This window comes from Mustela nigripes, chromosome 2, assembly GCF_022355385.1.
Source record: "Mustela nigripes isolate SB6536 chromosome 2, MUSNIG.SB6536, whole genome shotgun sequence".
Taxonomy (NCBI): Eukaryota; Metazoa; Chordata; class Mammalia; order Carnivora; family Mustelidae; genus Mustela; species Mustela nigripes.
The window spans coordinates 15,112,510-15,136,252 of record NC_081558.1 but is presented as its reverse complement, the minus strand read 5'-3'; the positions used below and the strand labels follow the sequence as shown (position 1 = coordinate 15,136,252).

Below are 23,743 nucleotides of genomic sequence, written 5' to 3'. Positions count from 1 at the left end.
TCGGCTCAGGTCATGATCTCGGGGTCCTGGGATTGAGTCCCGCATTGGGCTCTCTGCTCAACAGGGAGCCTGCTTCCTCCTCTCTCTCTCTCTGCCTGCCTCTCTGCCTACTTGTGATCTCTCTCTGTCAAATAAATAAAATCTTTAAAAAAATAAAAATAAAAATAAATAAAACCAGGAACAAGAATGCCCACTCTCACCACTCCTTTTCAGCATAATACCGAAAGTCCTACTCGGGCAAGAAAAAGAAATGAAAGGCATCCAAATCAGAAAGGAGTAAGTAAAATTGTGTTTGTTGATGATATGATCTTTTACATTAAAAAATCCTAAATTCTATTTTTAAAAAAGCTAAAACAAATTCAAGAAAGTTTTAAAATACAAAATCAGTATACTAAATCCAGTTGCATTTCTATACACCAACAACAAACTATCTGAAAAAAGAAATAAAGACAACATCTACAATAGCATTGAAGATTCTAAAATACCTGGGGATGAATGTAACCAAGGAAGTGAAAGCTCTATGCATTGAAAACTAGATTTATGAAATTGAAGTCACAGAAAAATGGAAAGATAGCCCATGTTCATGGATCAGAAAAGTTAATATTGTTAAAATGTCTATACTTCCCAAAGCCATCATCTAGAGATTCAATGCAAAATCTATCAGAATTGCAATGCCATTTTCCACAGAAGTAGGAAAATGATCTTAAAAGTAGTGTGGAACTGCAAAGGTCCTTGGATAGCCAAAGGAATCCTAAAACAGGCCTAAGCAGAAGACATCCACACTTCCTGGTTTCAAATTATATTACAAAGTGATAGTAATCAAGACAGTGTGATACTGGCATAAAAACAAACAAATAGACCAGGGGCACCTGGGTGGCTCAGTGGTTAAGCCGCTGCCTTCGGCTCAGGTCATGATCTCAGGGTCCTGGGATCGAGTCCCGTATCGGGCTCTCTGCTCGGCAGGGAGCCTGCTTCCTCCTCTCTCTCTCTGCCTGCCTCTCTACCTACTTGTGATTTCTCTCTGTCAAATAAATAAATAAAATCTTTAAAAAAAAAAAAAAACAAATAGACCAATGGAGGAGTGCCTGGGTGTTTCAGTCGGTTAAGCTTCTGCCTTCAGTTCATGGCATGATCTCAGGGTCCTGGGATCAAGCCCCATCTCAGGCTCCTAGCTCAGCAGGCAGTCTGCTTCTCCCTCTCCCTCTCCTCCCACCCACCAAATAAATAAGATCTTTGAGGGGGGAAAAAAAAAGACCGGTGGATCAGAAACAGCCCAGAAATAAACCCTCACATATACAGTCTGCTAATATTCATCAAGGCAGCCAAGAATAGTCAAGAGGAAAAGGATAGTCTCTTCAATAAATGGTGCTGGTACCAACTGGATAACCACTTGGAAAAGAATAAAGTTGGACCCCTGTCGTATACCACTCACAAAAATTAGTTCAAAATGGACTAATGACTAACAAGACCTGAAACCATAAAGATCTCAGAAGAACACATAGGAAATAACTTCCTCAACATTGGTCTTGGCCATGATATTTTGGTTATGACACCAAGAGCACAATCAACAATAGCAAAACTGAACAAGGGAGCTATACCAAACCAAAATGCACAGCAAAAGAAATAACAAAATGAAAAGGCAGTCCATGGAATGAGAGGAAATATTTGCAAACCACACACACACGGTTAATATCCAACATATATAAAGAACTCAAAAGCAAATATATCAAATTAGAAAATGGGCAGAAAACTTGAATGGACATTTTACCAAATAAGACATACAAATGGCCAACAGATGCTCAACATCACTAATCATCAGGGAAGTGCAAATCAAAACCACACTGAGATATCACATCACACCTGTTAGAATAACTATTATAAAAAAGACGTAAGACAACAAATGCTGGCAAGGGTGTGGAGAAAATGGAAACCCTGTACACTGTAGGTGGGAATTGTGCGTTGACACACCCACTATGGAAAACTGTATGATGGCTCGTTGAAAAAAATTGAAAACAGAACAATCAGCAATCCCATTTCTGGGTATATATCCAAAGGAAATGAATCCACTCTCTCAAAGAAATAGCCACACCCATGTTAATTGCTGCATTATTCACAATAGCCAAGACATGGAAACAACCTAAGTGTCCATCAACAAATAAATGGATAAAGAAAATGTGATACATATGACGAACTAAAATGTGAGATTATTCATATTTATGTATGTATGTATTAGAATATTAGAAGAAGGAAATCCTGCCTTTTGTGGCAACATGGATGGACCTTTAGACCTTGAGGGCATTATGCTAGGTGAAATAAGTCAGGCAGATAACAACTACTGTCTGATCTCACGTATGTGTGAAATCTAAAAACATGAACTGGAGAGAGTAGAATGGTGGTTGCCAGGGGCTGAGTGGTGGAGATAACGTTGGTCAGAGTACAAACTTTCAGCTACAAGATGAATAAGTTCTGGGTATCTAATGTACAGCCTAGTGACTATAATTAACAATATTGTATACTTGAAAGTTGCTATGAGTAGAGCTTTAATGTTCTCACCATAAGTACAACAACAAAAAAGTGGTGAGATAAAATGGTGTTCACTATATTGTGGTAAGCAAGTCAAATATATACATCTATCAATCACATTATACACCTTAAATTTACACAATGCTACATGTCTATTTCTCAAAACTGAAAATTAGAAGTCACCGTGTAGTCATTAATGAACAATCTGCACAGAGATGTTTATAGCAGCTTTATTCATAACTCAAAACTCAGAAGAACCAAGATGTATGAATGGATGAATGGATAAACTGGTGTACATCCAGATAATGGAATATTATGCAGCATTAAGAAGACATGAGATATCGGGGCACCTGGGTGGCTCAGTGGGTTAAAGCCTCTGCCTTCCGCTCAGATCATGGTCCTGGGGTCCTGGGATCAAGCCCTGCATCGGGCTCTCTGCTCAGCAGGGAGCCTGCTTCCCCCTCTCTCTCTACCTGCCTCTCTGCCTACTTGTGACCTCTGTCAAATAAAGTCTTTAAAAAAAGAAATATGAGATACCAAGCCATAAGAGGATAAGGAGGACCCCAATTTATGGGAGGACCCATAAATTCATATTACTAAGTGGAAGGCAATCTGAAAAGGGTACATACTGTGTGATTCCAATTATATGATATTCTGGAAAAGGCAAAACTATGGAGACACTAAAAAGATCAGTGGTTCCCAGGAGTTGAAGGGAGGAGGGTTGAATAGGCAGATCACAGGGGACTTGTAGGGCAGTGAAACTACCCTGTATGATACTATAATGATGGATACATTCAATCTGTATTTGTCTAAACCCATAAAATATACAATACCAAGAGAGAACCCCTAAGGTGGACTATACACAATGGGTTTATTAATAACAATTGTGAGAGATTTTGGTAATTAGGTTGCTGTGTATGTATGCTGGCAGGGGATGTATAGGAAATTGCTGTACCCTTCTCTCAATTTTGCCTGACCCTAAAACTGCTCTAACAAAATAAAGTTGGGCTTTTTTTTTAAAGTTGGCCTGCCATAAGATCACAGTTTCAAAGTGTGACAAAAAGAAGTACTCCAATTTAGAAATGCACTGAAGACTAGAACGGAGAAAACAATTATAGTAAAGCAGAAATTTACTTGCTGTTTCTTCAGAACACTTTGATGATCTTTGAAAAGGCCATAGGAGTCCAGAGAGGGATGAAACAACTGCCCCTAAATATTCGTACAGGGAAAAAAAAAGACTCATTTTTTGAAATAAGATTGCTTCGGAATTCAAAACGTTGGGACACCTGGGTGCTGAGTGGGTTAAAGCCTCTGGCTTTGGCTCAGGTCATGATCCCAGGGTCCTGGGATCAAGCCCCACATCTGGTGCTCTGCTCAGCGGGGAGCCTGCTCTCCCTACCCTCTCTCTGCCTGCCTCTCTGCCTACTTGTGATCTCTGTCAAATAAAAAATAAAAAAATCTTTGGGTGCTTGGGTGGCTCAGTGGGTTGAGCCTCTGCCTTCAGCTCAGGTCATGGTTTCAGGGTCCTGGGATAGACACCCGCGTCGGGTTCTCTGCTCAGCGGGGAGCTTGCTTCCTTCTCTCTCTCTCTGCCTGCCTCTCCGCCTACTTGTGATCTCTCTCTCTCTCTCTGTCAAATAAATAATAAAATCTTTTAAAAATAAATAAATCTTTTTAAAAAAAGAATTCAAAACGTCATCAGAAATGGATGGCCCAATTAAACAGGATATTCTGTTTCTTTCTGAATAAAGAAACTTTGGAATCTTTGATTTCAGAATTTTAAATTACCTAGGTGTTTAAAAACAATTGTCCCTGAGAAAGGTAGGTTTATCATAATATTCAGTGTGCTCTAGAATGTTCAAAAATAATGAACATTTTGAACATAGACATAATGGACACTTTGGGCATAGATAGCATATGATTAGTTTACATATACAAAGATGGGACTGACCAATAGCTGGTCTACCAGAAATAAAACCCCTCCTATTTTGGAGACCTTGAAACTAATCCATACAAACCAAAACACCTAATAAGTAAAATCCATGCTGTAAGCCTTTAGTTGAGCCAATTATTTAGCTTGATATCACATAGAAACGACATCAAGAATTACATATAATATGTAACTGTGAGCTTGATAAGAGCAGGGAAACAAATCAGTGATACCATCTTTGACTGAGTTTTATCACTATATAAAACAAAAGGCTATGCTAAAGATTGCAGTCCATTCAGGTAAGTATTACTGGAAAATAAAACTTTATATCCTACTGTGAAATGGAAACATCGTGACTTTTATTAAATATAGAATTTTGACTAAGTCCTCCTGCATTATGTTATCCGTTTACAAAGTCTTACACTTACGCATCAAGAACATGCTACAATTAACCTATAAGATACAAACATCAGATAAGGAGTTTAAAAAGTCGTTCAAACTGCTATATGAGGACAAAAAAGCATGAAAGTGTTGCTATACATTTTTCTCAAGCGATGTTTTCTCTTAGTAGTACGACTAAGTACTACTGATTGCCACTGTTAATGATTCCTATTGTAGTTTTGTTCATACAATAGCATTTCTTTTTTTTTTTTTTTAAGATTTTATTTATTTGACAGAGAGAAATCACAAGTAGATGGAGAGGCAGGCAGAGAGAGAAAGAGGGAAGCAGGCTCCCTGCTGAGCAGAGAGCCCGATGCGGGACTCGATCCCAGGACCCCAAGATCATGACCTGAGCCGAAGGCAGCGGCTTAGCCCACTGAGCCACCCAGGCGCCCTACAATAGCATTTCTGTAACAGGAAAGTAAATATCACAGAATACATGTAATTTCAAATAAACACCCATTTTTCATATTTTTATGTTAAAATAACAAATTTGTGTGTGAGTGTAATCATTATTACTCGACCGCTCTTCTCAGCCGTGTTGGCTCTGTAAGCCCGTGAGCGCCAGTCCTGCCCAGGACCCCAAAGGAGGGGCCTCTCCCGCGGGGAAACCGTCCTGGGACCCCTGTCCCTAATAAGTCCCATCCCTTCGGCCTGTCCAGGCCTCGCCCCCAGAACCACAGCACTTCTATAATTGACCCCGCCCCCGCAGTGTTCAGGCTCCGCCCCTGACAATCCAAACTGGTCAGTGCGGAGTAGTCCCCGACAAGGGCTCCCCTCTTCCGGTTCGGGTGTCAAGGTGGAGCCCAGCCCGCCTCGCCTCTTCCGGTCCCAGTCCGGCGTGGCAGGGCCAGCAGGCAGCTTTAGCCCTTTCAAGACTCTGTCATGGCCGCGCCCTGCCTCTCCTTCCGGCCTCAACTTGTCATGGCGGCGCCCTGAGTAACAACTTTCGAACCTAACTCCCAACCATCTCCGGCCCTTCCTACCCTCCGGCCGCCAATGGCAGCGCCCGGGGATCACCGGAAGTACAACTTCGGAAGTGAGGCGGTGCTTCTGCCCGGAAGCGAGGGCAGCGCTGGGAAAGATGGCGGCGGCTGCGGCGGCGGCGGTGGGCAACGCGGTGCCTTGCGGGGCCCGGCCTTGCGGGGCCCGGCCCGGCGGGCAGCCCAAGCCCGGGCCGCAGCCACGCACCCTCCTCGCCGCTGGTCCGGCGCTCATAGCGAGCGGCGACGAGCTGGTCGCAGCCGTGTGGCCGTACCGGCGGCTGGCGCTGCTGCGGCGCCTCACGGTGCTGCCGTTCGCAGGACTGCTCTACCCCGCCTGGCTAGGCGCCGCGGCTGCCGGCTGCTGGGGCTGGGGCAGCAGCTGGGTGCAAATCCCTGAAGCCGCGCTGCTCGTGCTCGCCACCATCTGCCTCGCGCACGCGCTCACCGTCCTCTCGGGGCATTGGTCCGTGCACGCGCACTGCGCGCTCACCTGCACCCCGGTAAGTGCGCGGGCACGAGCCCGACCCCCGCCTGGGTCGGGCCTTGCGGCGGGTCCCGAGTGGCGATGTTCCTGTCAGTCCGCACCCCATCCCGGGCTTCCCATTTGCTGGGCCTGAGTCCCCAACGGTGCCCTCTGGGTGGCTAAATCCTGGCCCCGCTACTGACTTGCTGTGCGACCCTGGCACGGGTTACTTCCCTTCCTTGGAATACCTCCCTGGTGTGGTCATTTAGATTCAATAGGGTAATATCTATAAAAAGCTCAGTGTAGGCTCCGGCATAGTCTCTCTTTGGTTTGGCTTGTTAATGCTAGCTGGCTTGTTATTGCTACCATACTAGCGAGTACTAGGTGGTTTTTTTTCTAGAAATAGTGTGTCCTTATCTTGGTTTTGAAAGTGTGAGGCTAGCCCTGCGGGGTGAATTTCCCTATCTGTGGAGCTTGGTTTGAGAACTCTGTTGTCCATTGCTTAGAGGCTCTTGAAATGCACTTGGATTGCAGCATTTAAGAGTAGCAGGAGCAGTTTGTCAGCAAATGACAACTACTTGGAGCCTCTTCTTATCTGCCTCCAGGATGATGGTGGTGACAATGAGGACTTCTGTTGGAATACAACAGCCTGGTAGCACTTCTGACCCTTAACCCCAAGGTCTGGATAAGGAGAGCTGCCCTGGGTCAGCAGTTACTGTTGGTGACTGCACCACTGCCCTCTGGGCCTGCCTCAGTTGACACTGGCATATTTGGGGCCATCTAGGGACACCAAGGTCCTGCCAGCCTCCCCTTTGATCCCACGTTTGCGGTGCTGAAGAAAGAGGGAAAGGGAAGATCCTGAAGGGCTGCAGAAAGAGACGGGAAGGCCCCTGTCTTTGACTCCAAACATGGACTGAATCCTTTCTCTTCTGAGAGAATGGTTTTCCCAACAAGCCTTATCCCAGGGGAGGGGCTCAGACTTACAGGTAGCTTCAGGTCAGCACAATGAAAGACTTCATTGAGGGACCGGAAAATTCAGGGAAGTTGGAAGGAGCGTGACACCACCCCACACTTCCAACAGTCTTTTTTGACCAACAGCTAAAAAGCATGTTAAATTCTTCCAGGAGGACAAGGAGGAGCTAAATGACCACAGGGTGAGGATGGGCACATCTGGGTTTGCATCAGAGAGCTCAGACAGGGGTTCTTCTCTTTCGGTTTCACTTTCTCCTTGTGTAAAATGAGAACCGTAACATCCACTCGCCTTGCCACTCTGAGAAGCAGCAAAAAACTGCCAAGTGCTTGGTATGGTGGTGGCCCTGTGTAGCACTTTGCCCTTTTATTCCCCCCACGGTGTTACCAGCGTTTGTTAAGTCTTTGTTGTTCTTTTCTGCCCACCCAGAGGCCCATGGACTCCCCGAGGGACAGGGCCTTTCTCCTTTGTCCTGAGAGTTACCCTTTGGCACCTTGGCCAAAAGCACACACACCACAGGGGCTGGTGGCCCGTGCAGCAGCAGTGAGATGGGGGCAGCCCAGGCTTGAGAGCACACTACCTGACTCTCATCCAGCGACTCCAGGTCGTAGGTGCTGAGGAAACAGCAGTGAACAAACAGACAAAATCCCTTGCCTTCATGGTGCTGGTGGGAGAGGTAGGGCCTGCGCTTAGCTGCTGCTGCTGCTGCTAAAAAGAGGAAAACCTGGGCAGAGCAGAGGAACATTGTGAGGGTCCTCCTGGGGTGGGAGGTCTCCTAAGAAGGTGACGTTTGAGCCAAGGCCTGGAGCTGACTGTGACCCTATGTTTCAGGCAGAGATAACGCTCGTGCTTGAGCCTCCTTGTCCCTCGTCACTTCGGGACATGAAATGAGTAGTTGAGAGAGGAGATGCAGAGCAGCAGCAGGCCAGTGGGCTGTGACAGGGCGTGGTCCACGTGGTCTGAGGGTGCAGGTCATGCAGGGGACATTCTTCCTGTTTGAGTTCGGCAGGGCCCCAGGCACTGGGTGCTGTCCGTCACTGAGATTTTATGATAGGAGACCAGACACGTGGTGAGGTGGTGTCTTTGTCTCAGCGACATACTGCAGAGTGGACAGGCCAGAGCCCAGAGCTGGTGTGCTTGCAAACTCCCGGGGCTGGGTGGGCTGTGGAGCTGGGAGGTGGAGAAGGGCTCAGCTGTAGCTCTTTGCCTCTCATAGGAGTACGACCCCAGCAAAGCAACCTTCGTGAAGGTGGTGCCAACCCCCAACAATGGCTCCACTGAGCTTGTGGCCCTGCACCGGGATGAGGTAGGGACCAGCTGCCGGGCTGCTCAGCATGGGGCTTGGGTGGGCCTTCCAGGCACCAACAGACGGACACCCCCAGGTGCGGGCCTTCTGCCATAGACAGCACCTCCTCCCACAGGGCGAAGACGGACAAGAGGTGCTGTCCTTTGAATTCCAGAAGATCAAGTATTCCTACGACGCCCTGGAGAAGAAACGCTTCCTCCCTGTGGCCTTTCCCGTGGGGAATGCCTTCTCGTACTACCAGAGCAATAGGGGGTTCCAGGAGGACTCAGAGATCCGTGCAGCTGAGAAGAAGTTTGGGAGCAACAAGTGAGTCCTGGTGTCCCCATGTGTGGTGACAGGGCTGGTCCTCTGCCCATGGTCACAGCATGGACTCCTGGCCAAGCCAGGGGCTCCTTTCCTACTTCTGCCCTGCCGCACTCCTGAGTCCTAGTGCCTGGGAAAAGGGGGAAATGGGGTGGAGGGGTCCAGAGTACATGCCAGGTGAGGATGACGGCCACTTTTTGAGAAACGTGCTCTAGTCCTGTCTCCCCTGGACTTTCCTGCTGACAGGGACCCTGGTGGGCTCTCCAGCAGGAACACATGTGGCTCTTCATGGGAGCCTAGCCCGAGGCCCCAGAGAGACTGTTGACCCTCGTTTTGTAATTATTGTAGGGTTTCTCTTTGGTTCTGAATTTTTCTTTTAAGTGTCAGTTGTCAGCGTGCTCCTCTTAATCCTCCCAGCACTTTGGGAAGAGTGATAAAAGGAGTTGTCGGTGATCACCATAGCTCTCCTCGGTGCCAGGTGTGAGGGCAGATGCCCTGTACACGCTCCCTCCCTTCAATCCTCGAAACCACCAGTGCCCACATGTGACTGGGAGGGGCAGAGCTGGGCTTCAGACCCCCTTGTTCATCATCAGAGCCCCTGGCCCTGCAATCATGAGAAGGCCTCCACCTGAAAACTCTCAGAACTTTTAGGGAATTCTTCCCCGACTCAGTGTCTTTAATTATTATAAGCTGTATTATCATAAGTAGCAATGTAATGGGAATTTTTTTTTTTAAAGGATTTTATTTATTTGACAGACAAAGATTACAAGTAGACAGAGAAGCAGGCAGAGAGAGAGTGGAGGAAGCAGGCTCCCCGTCAATCAGGGAACCTGATGCGGGCTCGATCCCAGGACCCTGGGATCATGACCTGAGCTGAAGGCAGAGGTTTTAAGCCACTGAGCCACCCAGGCGCCCCATAATGGGAAGATTCATAAGAAGTTTTTACCTATCCTCCCTGCCTGAGGTCAGCCTTCATGGTGGCCTGGGATGTCGCCTTTCCCACCTTCCCGGCTCATGCAGAGTCACCCAGATAACACACAGTGGGGCCTGGTGGTGGTTTTTTGTTCTCACTACAGCGGTTGCTTTTTCTCACACCCCGTACCTAGGACATATCTCCAAGGGCAGGGCGAGGGGGTCCTGGTTGACCTGGCTGGTCCCCTGGCCAGGCTGGGCCACTACACACAGTGCCACAGAACATACCTTTAGGCCCTGCTTCTCAAATCCTGGGACTTTTATGAAGGGAGTTTCAGGAAAATTTTAGCTCCAGAACTCCCTGCTCTGACTCAGGGTGGGGCTTAAGCCTCAGAAGACTCAGCAGTGCCCAGCTGCCGGGCCTTCTTTGTGGCAGCTTCAGGGCTCCCGTGCCACAGTCGGGTGCTCCTTCTCTGCCTGCCTTCTTACCCAGCCTGATGACAGGTTCTTACACTAGCCCCACTTGGGTGGGCGGCTGCCTGAACAGCCTGTCTGTTGCTGCTTCGGAAGCTTTACCTGGGTTCTGCGGAGGCAGGCTGGCAGCAGTTAGCAAGCTGGCCCCAGTGCTTCCGGGACATGAGAGCTGTAGTTGAGTAGAATGTGCCTTCTGGCTTCTCATTTCCCGGGGAGGCTTGCAGTGCCCCGGGTCGGGGGTGTCCAGTTAGGGCCTCTGAGGCCTCATACCTGAACAGGATGTGGGGGTCTGGTCTCTTGCAGGGCTGAGATGGTGGTGCCTGACTTCTCGGAGTTGTTCAAGGAGAGAGCCACAGCACCCTTTTTTGTGTTCCAGGTAAAGCAGCAGCTTGGAGCCTATTCCACCCCTTTCTTCCTCTTCCTTGGGGCTTTCACAGCCCAAGCAGCCTCCGTCTCCAGCCCTGAAATTCTCTTTGTGTCCTCATGGGTCTTAGCCCCTGGGTGGAACAGCCTTTGGTGTGCCTTCCCAGCCTCCACAGGTGTCTCCGTGTGCTCCCGTGGATGGCTGGGCGGGGGTGTAGACACAGAGGCTGTGTCCTGCAGGTGTTTTGCGTGGGGCTCTGGTGTCTGGACGAGTACTGGTACTACAGTGTCTTCACGCTTTCCATGCTGGTGGCCTTCGAGGCCTCCCTGGTGCAGCAGCAGATGCGCAACATGTCAGAGATCCGGAAGATGGGCAACAAGCCCCACCTGATCCAGGTGTGGCCAGCGGGGAGACGGGGGTTGGGGGGAGACACCTGTCAGTCTTGGGGTGGCCCCAGCGCTAGGGAGGCACCTGCATCGTGCCCACTGTGGGACCCAGAGCTGACGGGCCCTCACCTCTGCCCAGGTCTACCGGAGCCGGAAGTGGAGGCCCATCGCCAGCGATGAGATTGTCCCCGGAGACATCGTCTCCATTGGTGAGGCGCGCTTCTGGTCTGTCCCTGTGGGAGCCCTTTCTCTCAGCTCCTCACGCCGATGTTCCTATCCCTTCCTGCAGGTCGCTCCCCACAGGAGAACCTAGTGCCGTGTGACGTGCTGCTGCTGCGGGGCCGTTGCATCGTGGACGAGGCCATGCTTACCGGGGAGTCGGTGCCACAGATGAAGGTGCGGGGTGGGGCACGGGGGTCCAGTCTACCTAGGTGTGCCATTGGCCTTGTTGGTGGGGGAGGCAGAGGGCTGGTGGCTGGGCCACCATCCTGCCCAGGCGTGGATAGAGGAGGGACGGAGCCCTGGCCCTCGAGGCTAGAAGAGGAGGAGGAGAAGCAGTCACTGGAAGCCGCCAGATTTCCTGGTGGTCTTGCCCCCTGGAGGAGGGAGAGCTGGGTGAGAAGAGGGAAGGTGAGAGAGGCTGCGATCGTCAGGGCTTGTCCAGGGGAGGGACCAGAGATGTCGGACTGAGGTGGACTGAGGGAAGCCAGGAGCGCACAGATTCTCAAGCCAGTTGCCAGATCACGAGGAGTTGATACTGCACGTGCAGTTGGAGAGAAGACAGTGCGGGCTGCCCAGTCAGATATGCTGCCTTAGGCCAGAAGCCCTGCGGGGGTCAGAGTGACTAGGGCGAGAAGGGGGCTGCGGCGGGAGCACCCTCACCATCCTCTCTTTCCTCCTTAGGAGCCCATCGAAGACCTTAACCCTGACCGGGTGTTGGACCTCCAGGCTGACTCCCGGCTCCACGTCATCTTTGGGGGCACCAAGGTGGTGCAGCACATCCCCCCGCAGAAGGCCACCACGGGCCTGAAGCGTAGGTGCCTTGGGGGTCTGGGGGGTCCTGGCCCCGCCACCCCCATCCCCAGCCACCCCATCTGCTTGGCTGTGAGGGAGTAGGGATGAACAGACACACATGATGCCTGTCTTGTTTGTCCCTGCAGCTGTCGACAACGGGTGTGTGGCCTACGTTCTCAGGACCGGATTCAACACATCCCAGGTGTGGACCCTTGTCTGGTTCTGGGGAAGGTTGGCCCCAGGGTGGGTGGCAGACAGTTGAGATGGTGGCTCTTTCAGACCCCAGGACATCCCTGCCACAGACTTATTCTGACACCACGTACCAGCCTGGGGCCAGGGTGCGGATGTGAGCCCTGCACCAGGCTCACTGTCCTCTGCTGGGGTTCTAGTGCAGAGCACACACAGCAAACAAGCTATTGCCATACACACTGGGGTCATGGTCAGAGTCACGACCATAAACTCTTCACTAAAGTGTGATGTGGGCTGCCTCGTAGAGGTGATTGGATAGACCTCTTTCTGGAAGACTCCGTCCCCTATCTCAGCCACTTTTTTCCCTGACCCCCAATTTCGGGCCACTGGTCTCTATAGCCCTTAGCTGAGCAGCAGCCACCAACCTAGCTGTGTGGTCCCCTGTGTATGGCTGCAGGACTCAACAGGTGGGCCCAGGGCAGGCACTCCCCATTAGCAGAGGGAGAATCTGGCCCTGGTACTCTCGGGTGCAGGAGGCCAACCCTGCCAGGAAAGGCCTCTAATCCTCTCGCTCTCTAGGGCAAGCTGCTGCGCACCATCCTCTTTGGAGTCAAGAGGGTGACTGCAAACAACCTGGAGACCTTCATTTTCATCCTCTTCCTCCTGGTCTTTGCCATTGCAGCAGCTGCCTACGTGTGGATTGAAGGTATGTGCTGGGGCCCCTCCCCTGTTGGTGGGCCGTGTCCCCACGGACGGCCCCCAGGCTGGCAGGCCCTGTCTCTGCAGGCACCAAGGACCCCAGCCGGAACCGCTACAAGCTGTTTCTGGAATGCACACTGATCCTCACCTCGGTCGTGCCCCCTGAGCTACCCATCGAGTTGTCTCTGGCTGTCAACACCTCCCTCATTGCCCTGGCCAAGCTGTGTGAGTGCCTGGGATGGGGCTGGGGTGCTGAGTGGGCTGGGACCTGGCAGAACCCCTGACCCTGGGTCCCCACTTCCAGACATGTACTGCACGGAGCCTTTCCGGATCCCATTTGCTGGCAAGGTAGAGGTGTGCTGCTTCGACAAGACAGGGACCCTGACTAGCGACAGCCTGGTCGTCCGTGGGGTGGCTGGGCTCAAGTGAGTATGGGTCGCCTGGGCCTCTTGCCTAGCAGGTGGCTTTCTGAGATCTTAAGGGACAGAGAGCACCTGCTTGGAGCTCTCACCATGTACACAGAAGTCTGATTGGGGGTGGGGGGCTCCCCTATATTTCTCAGTGTGACAGCAGTATAGTGGCTCAGCTCCATCCCAGGCAGCTATATGATCTCTAGGGCGTCCACGAGATGGGCATAGGTATCACGAGGACCAAGACTGTGCATCTCTCAGCCCCTGCAACCACTGGCATAGAGTGGGGGCCCATCCCTCATCCTGGCTAGCAATTCCCAGGGGTCGCTCTGCTCTATAACCAGCTGTTCCTTCTCTTTACAGAGACGGGAAGGAGGTCACTCCTGTGTCCAACATCCCTGTAGAAACGCACCGTGCTCTGGCCTCATGCCACTCCCTCATGCAGCTGGACGATGGCACCCTTGTGGGTGACCCACTCGAGAAGGCTATGCTGACAGCCGTGGACTGGACTCTGACCAAAGGTGAGGGGCTGGAGCTTCGGGCCCAGCTGGGATGAACGGCCAGCCATAACCCCCCCGGGAAGACGTACTGCACCCCTCAGAGACACCCATGTGTCCAACACAGGGGCAGGCAGGCCCACAGTTCTGATGGTCCCTTAGGTGGGTGGGCACAGGCTCATGTCTGACCTGAGACAGTCCACCTCTTGGGAGCAGAACCTGCCCCACCCTGCCAAAAGCCATGGTCAGGGTCCTTTGGGAACAGGTCTCCCAGTTCTGACCCTTCCTGAAGCAAGGAGCACCCCCCACATCTCCCCACAACCCGTAGGGTCTGGGTCTGGGGGTCGGTGGGGGAAGAGAGGGGCGGAAAGGGAAGGCGGGGGCTTGGCTGCCTCTTTGGAGCGAAGGCCCTCAGGATTCGTACTTATTTGTTTCCAGATGAGAAAGTATTCCCCCGAAGTATTAAAACTCAGGGGCTGAAAATTCACCAGCGCTTTCATTTTGCCAGTGCCCTAAAGCGAATGTCCGTGCTCGCCTCCTATGAGAAGCTAGGCTCCACTGATCTCTGCTACATCGCGGCTGTGAAGGGGGCCCCTGAAACCCTGCACTCCATGGTGAGCCAGCCCGGCCCCGGGGGAAGGGGGGCGCGGGGCGGTCGGTGACATCCCCTGCGTTCCCTGCAGTTCGCCCAGTGCCCACCTGACTACCACCACATCCACACGGAGATTTCCCGGGAAGGAGCCCGAGTCCTGGCGCTGGGGTACAAGGAGCTGGGGCACCTCACCCACCAGCAGGTAAGGGCCCAGGCTTTCTACCTGTTGGCCCCTTGTCCATACAGCCTTCTGTTTCCTGCAGCTTCACCATGAGCAGGCAGGATTCTGTCTTCCTCCTTCTGGGCCCCTACCTTGGCAGGCCCTGAGTGGCACTCAACCCCAAGTCCCTTTTCTGCTGCATGCCCTGCCCCTTATGGGGCTCCATGCCATCCTGGCTCTTAAGGCCACTCCCTACAGAGCACAGTCGGACCCCACCTCCATCCAGCCTCTTAACCCACACCCTTGGGTCCTCACACCTCCCAAGGGATCATCAGGAGGCACCTTGGATTCCTTTCTCCAGCCCAGTCTGTCCCTGCCCTGCCCAGCCACCCCGTTACCATATGGTCATGGGGTGGCTCCAGCTCTGTCACATACCATGTCCTGTCGGTTATTGGCCCTACTCCCACCTCCGCCATCAGTACTGCTTTCTCTGCTTCCCCCTTACCTCTCATTCAGTCCACTTCTACCTGACGGCTGAGATATCCTTCCAGAATGCACAACAGGTCGTGGCTCGGTGCCCTGCCCTCAGAACCAGCCTGCTTGGTGCCACTCCCTGAGCTGGTCTGCCCCATTTCCCTGTTTTCATTTCTTGTGGCAGTTAGCGTTCTGATTTTTGTTTATTATACATCTTTTCTGGTGGAAGGCAAGCTCTGTGAGGGCAAGAGTTTGGGGTTTCTGGTATGAGATTCTAGGTGAGCATGTGCTCAGTGAATAATAAAAAAGGGTTTGACTTTACTGTCTTGAAAGCTGAGTTACACAGGCTCGTGCCCTGCTGTTGCGCACAGCAGGGAGTAAAGGCCCTCTGGTGGGGGGACCACACAGCACTGCCAAGGCCCCGTGGGTCCAGGGTGCCTGGCGTCCTCCCCACTTCTCACCTAACCCTCAGATGTTCCTCCTGTAAGGATGGGCCAGTCTTGACCTCCTCCAACTGCAGCTCAGAAATGGAGCAAAGATGGGTCATGAGGGTATCCCTGTGTCCCTACACAGGCCCGGGAGATCAAACGGGAGGCCCTGGAGTGCAACCTCAAGTTCGTCGGCTTCATCGTGGTCTCCTGCCCGCTCAAGGCTGACTCTAAGGCTGTGATCCGAGAGATCCAAAATGCATCCCACCGGGTACAGCTGCTGGACCCCTCCCCGCTGGGCCCCAGGGGTGTGTGGGCAGGTGGGTGGGTCTTGGCTCCTTCTTCCAGAGAGGATGATATGGTAGCAGAGGACAGTTCCTCCCTCAGTGGGGCAGGTCTCAGTAGCGAGGGTGTCTTTCTTGAATTTTGGCCGAGCGCCATCATGGTTCTGGTGCTGACGCTGTCCCTCATCTGAGGATGCTTTGGCTCCTCGCCTGTGCCCACCTTTCTCAAGTTGCGTCCTTGGCCCCCAGCATTCCTGGGAGGTGAGGGCGATTCCCCCACTGCACCCCATCCCAGAGAGGAAGCGCTGGGCCGGGACAGGGAATGCGGAGGCAACTCGAGGACAGGCCACATGCATCTGTCCTGTGGTTTCTGTTTTCTAGTTTGGGACTTAGGGTGCAGTTTAGGCTGTGGGAGGTGAGTGAGCAGTGTCAGATGTGGTGACATGAGTAGCCCCCACCTGGCCCTCAGCTGTCACAGCCCATCTTCCCGTCCCCAGGCTCTCCATGAAAAAGCTGGAGCATCTGTCCCCCACTTCCTGGGGCAGCTTCCAAGCCAAGAGGGTCCACAGCAATGGCTGGTTCTTAGTCTATATTACAAAGAAAGGCTGTGGGTGTTCTCAGTCACATACATGTGTATCCATTTGCATAAAACGCTACCAGGTTGGGGTGGATTGTGGCCCCTGGAAGCCCATTCTGCATCAGAGCCAACACCTCTTTCTATGGCTCTCCTCAGAGGGGCCTCAGCCACCAGGTCTCCAGGCTGGAGCTCTGACCCACTGGACCCTGCCCTATGGAGCCTCTGTCCTCTCCGCAGGTGGTCATGATCACCGGTGATAACCCGCTCACTGCCTGCCACGTGGCCCAGGAGCTGCACTTCATTGAAAAGGCACAGACACTGATCCTGCAGCCTCCCACAGAGAAAGGTGAGGTACCTTGGGGCTGTAGGCTGGGGGGAACCTGAATCCAAGAACAGCCCCTGTCTGGTGGCCCGCCGGCATCTCAGGCCTGAGCGAGAACACCCAGTGTCATCTCGCACCTGTGAACCCCAGCCTGTGGAACATGGCTGCGCCTTGTCAGCACGCTTGGGCCCTTGGGCCGAGGAGCTCCACACCTGCATGTCCGGCAGTGTGTGGGCCATCACTGGGTTTGGGATTAGGGACAACTGAAGACCGGGATGCTTGGTTGTCATCAGACTAGGCCGTGTTTCCTATCCTCAAGCCTGCTATGGGCCTGGCACGCTGCCTGTGCAAGGTGAGGGCTCCCCTCCTTAGCACAGGGATGCTGGCACTCTTGCTCGGCATGGCCAGACCCCAGGCAGAGGGCTTGGTATATGTGACTGTGTTGATCTCTCTGCCCCATATGGGAGGCCTTATCCCTGTACCACGGAGGGGGAAACGGAATAGGTGTGCTGCTGGGGCCCCCACTTTATAGACAGGGAGATAGAAGTAAACTCACCCTACCTCGGCCAGTCAAGTCACACTGTGACTAAGGATTTGAACCCAGATGTCCCAACTCCAGAGCTCACGGCTCTGGTCACTCCTGAGTATCCAAACTGGGTGCAAATGGTGACCCAAAGTAGAGGCAACTGAGGAGCAAAGCCAGCCTCAGCACCTCCCAACTGGTGGAGTGTGGAGTCTGTCAGATGCTGACAGGTGGTTCCTGGCCAGAGAGCCACACAGGCTGCAGGTTAGAGAAGGGTGCGAGCTTCTGGAACGATGCCAGGTTCTAGAATTTCGCAGCCCTTCTAGTCTGCACTGTTGGTCCCAGATTTCTCATCTCTGTCTCGGCTCCAGACACTAAACTCTTGCGGAGCCTGGAGATTGTAGGCAGGTGGCCCCGAGGTGGTTAGCAGGACCACCGATTGGCTGGTGAAGCTGCTCAACAAAACAGCCACAGCAGAAGCCAGATGGAGATGGGTTTCCCTCCTGGCCAAGACTGCCCAGATGAGCTATGTAGTGCCGGAAGGCGTCCCTCAGCCCTGCTGCTTTAAGCTCAGCATCTGTCCATCTAGAAAGAGGAAGTGGCTGCCAAGCAGGGTCTGGCCCCAGGGAAGTGACTCAGGAGGCCCTGGCCCCAGAGGAGCAGGGTTTCAGGCAGGCCCCAGGCTCAGAGGTGCCTTGCCCCTGAGGTTAGGCTGTCTGGGTTTGAATCTGACCATCGTGTGGTCTCAGGCCAGTGGTCTAGGCTCTGGGTTCTTGAATCCTTTATAGCAGAAGGTTCTGTGAACGTCTGGGGTTCCTGGGGTCTAGGGTGCAGGTGTAGACAGGGATTGCTAGGGCTAAAGAGGGGTGAGGGCCAAGAGGGTACTTCAGAGAGATGAGACTGGGACGAATTAGGTGGGGTCCACTTGAGGGGGACTTGCTGAACCCCTCTCTCTGACCCCGGGCTCCGGCCCTACAGGCCGACCCTGCGAGTGGCGCTCCATCGATGGCAGTGTCGTGCTGCCCCTGGCCAAGGGCTCCCCAAAGGCGCTGGCCCTGGAGCATGCGCTGTGCCTCACGGGCGATGGCCTGGCCCACTTGCAGGCCGAGGACCCCCAGCAGCTGCTTTGCCTCATCCCCCACGTGCAGGTGTTCGCCCGTGTGGCCCCCAAGCAGAAGGTGTGTATAGAAGAGGCGGTGGGGGAGGCAGGCAGTGCCCTGGGGATGGCGCACAGCCCTCACTCAGCCTGTCTCTGTGCATGTAGGAGTTCGTCATCACCAGCCTGAAGGAGCTGGGCTACGTGACCCTCATGTGTGGCGACGGCACCAATGACGTGGGTGCCCTGAAGCATGCTGATGTGGGTGAGTCCCACGAACTGATGGACTGTCCCTTCCATCACTGTTCTGCCCACGTGGGCTTGGTGTCACAGATGCGTCACCAAGGGAGTTCTTTGAGGAGGCAGTGAGGGCACAGGGCAGGCGCCAGTGGGATTGGGGATCTGAGGAGCTATAGGCCTAGAAGGGATACCGGTATCTGAGGAGCAGTGCAGGGGTACGGGCGTGGCGGGCACCTGGGAGCATCAGGAGCCAGCGAGGCTCCAGGGGCAGACACAGCAGGGTTCAGGCCTCCTGGCCTTGCGTGGGGATCAGCTGGGGGGCTGAGGCCAGAGGCCAGGGAGAGCTGGGACAAGTGAGGATGCACAAATGGGAGCTGAGGCATTTGCCAGCCCTCCATAGCCTTGGTTCGCTGTCAACAGAATGCGGTCAGCAGATTGGTATTTACAGACCAACCTGACCATATGTGGTGGCTCAAGTCTGTTAACCATCCGGCTCTTGACGGTGGCTCAGGTCATGATCTCGGGATTGTGAGATCAAGGCCCGTGTCAGGCTCCAGGCTTGGGATGGAACCTGCTTGAGATTCTCTCTCCCTCTGCTCCTCCCCTCCCTACACCCCTCACCCCACCTCTGTTCACGTGCACACTCTTACGGGGGGACACACAGACACTTTTTTCCTCTTAAAAAAAAAAAAAAAGAAAGAAATCTACCTGATGTACTTAATAGCGTTTTCCAAATCCTTAGCTGGTTTATTAATTGACACATATGCCCTAGATTATGATCCTTGCTAGTAGACCATGGAAATATGCGTGTGTGTGTGTGTGTGTGTGAGAGAGAGAGAGAGAGAGAGAGAGAGAGAGAGCACGTGTGTGTGCACACAAGCAGGGGGAGCGGCAGGCAGAGGGAGGAGAAGCAGACACCCTGGTGAGCAAGGAGCCCAGTACAGGGCTCGATCCCAGGACCCTGAGATTGTGACCAGAGCTGAAAGCAGAGGCTTAACCCACTGAACCACCCGGATGGCCCTGGAAATCAGTTGGGTGTTTTTGGGTTTTGCAGAAAGTAAGGTCTGAAACTAAGGTGCTCTCTGAGGCACTCTGTGGGGAGATCAGCTGCGATGGGGAGGTTTGGCCCCTGTGAGCAGACATCTCACTTAGCACAGGACCAGCAGGCCTGGGGTGACAGGCTCCTCTAGGTCCAGACACACTCACATACCTCCCCTAGGTGTGGCACTCCTTGCCAACGCCCCTGAGCGAGTTGTTGAGCGGCGCCGACGGCCCCGAGACAGCCCTGTCCTCAGCAGCAGTGGAGGCCGGGCCCCCTCCAGGGCAGCCAAGCAGAGGTCAGGGCTCCCGCCCCCCGAGGAGCAGTTGGCCTCTCAGCGGGTAAGTCACAGGAGGTGGGGGTTACTGCCCCCTTTGGTGGCCAGGTCTCACCCCCGCTGCCTGTGCCGCAGGACCGCCTGAGCCAGGTGCTGCGGGAACTCGAGGATGAGAGCACACCCATTGTGAAGCTGGGGGATGCCAGCATCGCTGCCCCTTTCACCTCCAAACTCTCTTCCATCCAGTGCAGTGAGTCCCCCTACCCCAGTCCCTCCCCCGGGCCCGTCCTGATGTACCTCCACGCCCATACCTTCCTCCCCTCCCGTGCCCCCGCTGCAGTCTGCCACGTGATCAAGCAGGGCCGCTGCACACTGGTGACCACGCTGCAGATGTTCAAGATCCTGGCACTCAACGCCCTCATCTTGGCCTATAGCCAGAGTGTTCTCTACCTGGAGGGTGTCAAGTTCAGTGACTTCCAGGCCACGCTGCAGGGGCTGCTGCTGGCCGGCTGCTTCCTCTTCATCTCCCGCTCCAAGGTGGGCCGAGGCACAGGCAAAACAGGGGTTCCCTCCCCAGACCAAGAATACCCTCAGCCTCTTTGGGCCGGCTAGGGAATACTGTTAAAGGCACCACTACGTGTCACCCGTTTGTCTTCCCAGCCACCCTCAGGGTGGAAACTGTAATCCCGCATGTTACAGATGGGGATCAGGGGACAGGCCAGGTGCACACCGAAGCTCCCCAGAATGACACGACTTGGCCCCCAGCACTGTCCACCAGCTGGGGCCTCAGGTGGGCTACACAGCCTACAGGCAGAAAGGACAGATGGGAGAGGGTTATCAAGACCACTCAGAAAGCATTCAGTGTCAGTGGAAATACAAAGTGGGTCACAGGCTACAGGGGATGGTCTCGGGATCATTCAGGGGAGCCTTTGTGATGCTCGAAGAGCAAGGTAAATTTCTAGGAAGGAGGCAGAAAGGGCATAGATAGGTGTGGGCTGATGAAAGAAGCATGCAGGGGCTGGGGGAGGTGGCTTGTGTCAACCACGAACACCCACTGGGTCCCAGGGAGGGCTTTGGTTTGTTCTAGAACAAGGGGGAAGGGGGTGGATTTTAAGCACCCTGTGGCTGCTATGTGGAGTGTAGGCCTTCAGTGAGGGTGTAGTGGAATCCCGGCTAAGGGGCTGGGGAACCAGCAGGGCCTTGGGGTCTGGTGCTGACTTGTAACTTCCAGGATTTGGTGACTGCTCTCTACATGATTCTGGCTAGGAGGCTGGGAGTGGGGGGTGGGTAGGCCCAGGGTGAGCCTGGACCCTGAGCGCCCCCCCACCCTGCCACTGCAGCCCCTCAAGACTCTCTCCCGAGAGCGGCCCCTGCCCAACATCTTCAACCTGTACACTGTCCTCACGGTCGTGCTCCAGTTCTGTGTGCACTTCCTGAGTCTTGTCTACCTGTACAGCGAGGCCCAGGCCCGGAGTCCTGAGAAGTGAGTGCTGGCCTGGCCCGGGGCTTGGGGTGGGGCAAGGTGCTCCTAGGGGTGGCAGTGTCCCAATGGTGGTGGGTGCAGGAAGGTGAGCATGCAGAGGGGTCGACCAGGCTGAGACCTGGCTTTGTGCAGGGATAGTGTGGGTCAGAGAGTGACCCTGTCCCCTCTGTGTCACTGCAGGCAGGAGCAGTTTGTGGACCTGTACAAGGAGTTTGAGCCGAGCCTGGTCAACAGCACCGTGTACATCATGGCTATGGCCATGCAGATGGCCACCTTTGCCATCAACTACAAAGTGAGGCCCCGCCCCTGGCAAGTTTGCCCTGCCCACTTTTGGGCGCCTGTAGCACGTGACTGTCCATCTGTCTGTCCCCACAGGGTCCACCGTTCATGGAGAGCCTGCCAGAGAACAGGCCCCTAGTGTGGAGCCTGGCCGTGTCGCTCCTGGCCATCGTGGGCCTGCTGCTTGGCTCCTCGCCTGACTTCAACAGTCAGTTTGGCCTTGTGGACATCCCCGTGGAGGTGAGTGGCCCCGTGGGTGTGGCCCCAGGGCTCAACCTGGGCCTCTCCGCAGGCACTCAGTTCACCAGTGCTCCTTACCCTGCAGTTCAAGCTGGTCATCGCCCAGGTCCTGCTTCTGGACTTCTGCCTGGCGCTCCTGGCCGACCGTGTCCTGCAGTTCTTCCTGGGGACCCCGAAGCTGAAAGTGCCTTCCTGAGATGGCAGTGCTGGCACTTGCTGCCTGTGTTAGTGCCAGCGGGCGGGAGCCCCAAGAGGGAACACTGCCCCCATGGTGAGGTGGGCCCGGCCTTGCCACCAGGACTGACCAGAGCTGGGACCACCCCACAGCCACCTGAAGGCCTGGCTGGCAGAATCAGCCCTGGGCCGGCCCCTTTGGTAAATAAAGCCGCATCCACCATTTTAAGAAGCCCTGCCTCCACCTGTGTCTGCACTACTGGAGGGGTTCCGGTCCGGCCCCCTCCCTGGGAGCCACGAGGTCATTAACAACAACCCTTGCCGTCAGGATATTCAGTGCTTAGATGGGCTGAGCTCCAACCCCAGAGGCTTGTGATATTTCCTAATTTGACAAGCGCCTCCAAGCGTCTGTGATGTTTCAGCTTCATCTTCTGGTCTCTTAGGCACTGGTGGAAACTTTTAGGATCAGTGGCATTTTCTTCTCTTCAGTAATATGTGAAATAACAGCACTCCTTCCTCTCACAGTGTGTTAGATGTGAGGAAGTCCCGTTCAAATTGTTGCAGATGCTACCTCTGGTCACGCTTGCCCCGAGGGCGCCATTCATCATTTGTCAGCCCAGCTTTGTAGCCCGGCTCTGCCCTTGTACTGACACCGTCCTTCCGTACAGAGGGCACGCACTCATTGCAATTCAGGAATTGTGAAGTAGGCAGCATGAAAGCAGAGTCATGGCTATGGGAGATGTCCTGCCTTCTCAACAGCTAAGAACTTTAGAAAGCCAAGTTATAAACCTGTTTCTATTTATTTACTTATTTATTTATTTAGAGAGAGATAATGGGTAGGAGTAGGAGTATGGGTGGAAGAAGGAGAGAGCCTGAAGTGGGCCTCGATCCTAGGACACCGGAATCATGACTTGAGGTGAAGGCGGGTGCTTAACCGAGTGATTAACCGGGTACCCAGTAAATCCATCTTTATTTCAAACTAGGAGTTCCACTAGGGGTACGAATGCATTTTTAGGACTTGGACAAGTTGCGTGTGAGAATATGAGGCCTGGTATCCAGGCCCAGGCTTGAAGACAAACTCTGCCTCCCTGCTGATATCCATGAGGGGCTCACCACCCTTTCCCATCTTCACTCCTTGGTCATCCTCAGCAGTCTGTCCCTGTCCAGCTTCCCTATCAGGAGGACTGTGACCCATAGCCCAAGGAAAGCCCTGGGTTCCAAAGCAGGAAAAGGGCAGGGACCATCAGTGAATGACTGTGAGCATCACATGGGACGTGAGCACAGACCAAGGTGTATGGAAGTGTAAGGGTGTTGGAACCCACCAGGCAGAGGGACTATTGTGATCACTTGGAATCCCTGAGACAGTTTGAGCCAACAGGGAGGCAAGAACTCTGAACTTGGGATTTGTTTGCTGGGAATGATTTGCTGGGTGCTCAGGGTGGAGATCTATGACCCCTGTTCCTGAGAGAGGTGCTAGGGGGCACTTCTGGTTGTACTGTAATGAGGGGCTTCAAGAGTCTGATCCAGTTTCCAAGGTCACTGGGGCTGCCCTAGAGCACGGGGGGAACTTACTGGAATAAGGCCTGCCATCAGGCCTCTCCACCAGGGGGCACCATGGACCCAGTGGAGCCAGTATGGGTTCAGGATACAAGAAGCCCCTGGGCAGGGAAGTAGCTACGTCGTGGAGG

General features: G+C 53.6%; 1 protein-coding gene across 1 annotated transcript; it reads left to right on the top strand.

Moving 5' to 3' along the window:
• The first annotated feature begins 5,963 nt into the window (after nt 1-5,963).
• Nucleotides 5,964-22,287, top strand: ATP13A1 (ATPase 13A1). Its single transcript, XM_059389533.1, has 26 exons — nt 5,964-6,380; nt 8,530-8,619; nt 8,735-8,925; nt 10,612-10,684; nt 10,912-11,067; nt 11,198-11,267; nt 11,348-11,454; nt 11,962-12,091; nt 12,219-12,274; nt 12,841-12,967; nt 13,048-13,185; nt 13,265-13,385; nt 13,734-13,891; nt 14,306-14,481; nt 14,551-14,661; nt 15,667-15,792; nt 16,620-16,728; nt 18,206-18,405; nt 18,492-18,588; nt 19,783-19,943; nt 20,015-20,129; nt 20,220-20,416; nt 21,220-21,362; nt 21,543-21,654; nt 21,738-21,881; nt 21,967-22,287. The coding sequence occupies exons 1-26, from the start codon at nt 5,979-5,981 to the stop codon at nt 22,075-22,077; spliced, it is 3,621 nt and encodes a 1,206-aa protein (XP_059245516.1). The 5' UTR covers nt 5,964-5,978; the 3' UTR covers nt 22,078-22,287.
• The last annotated feature ends 1,456 nt before the right edge of the window (nt 22,288-23,743 follow it).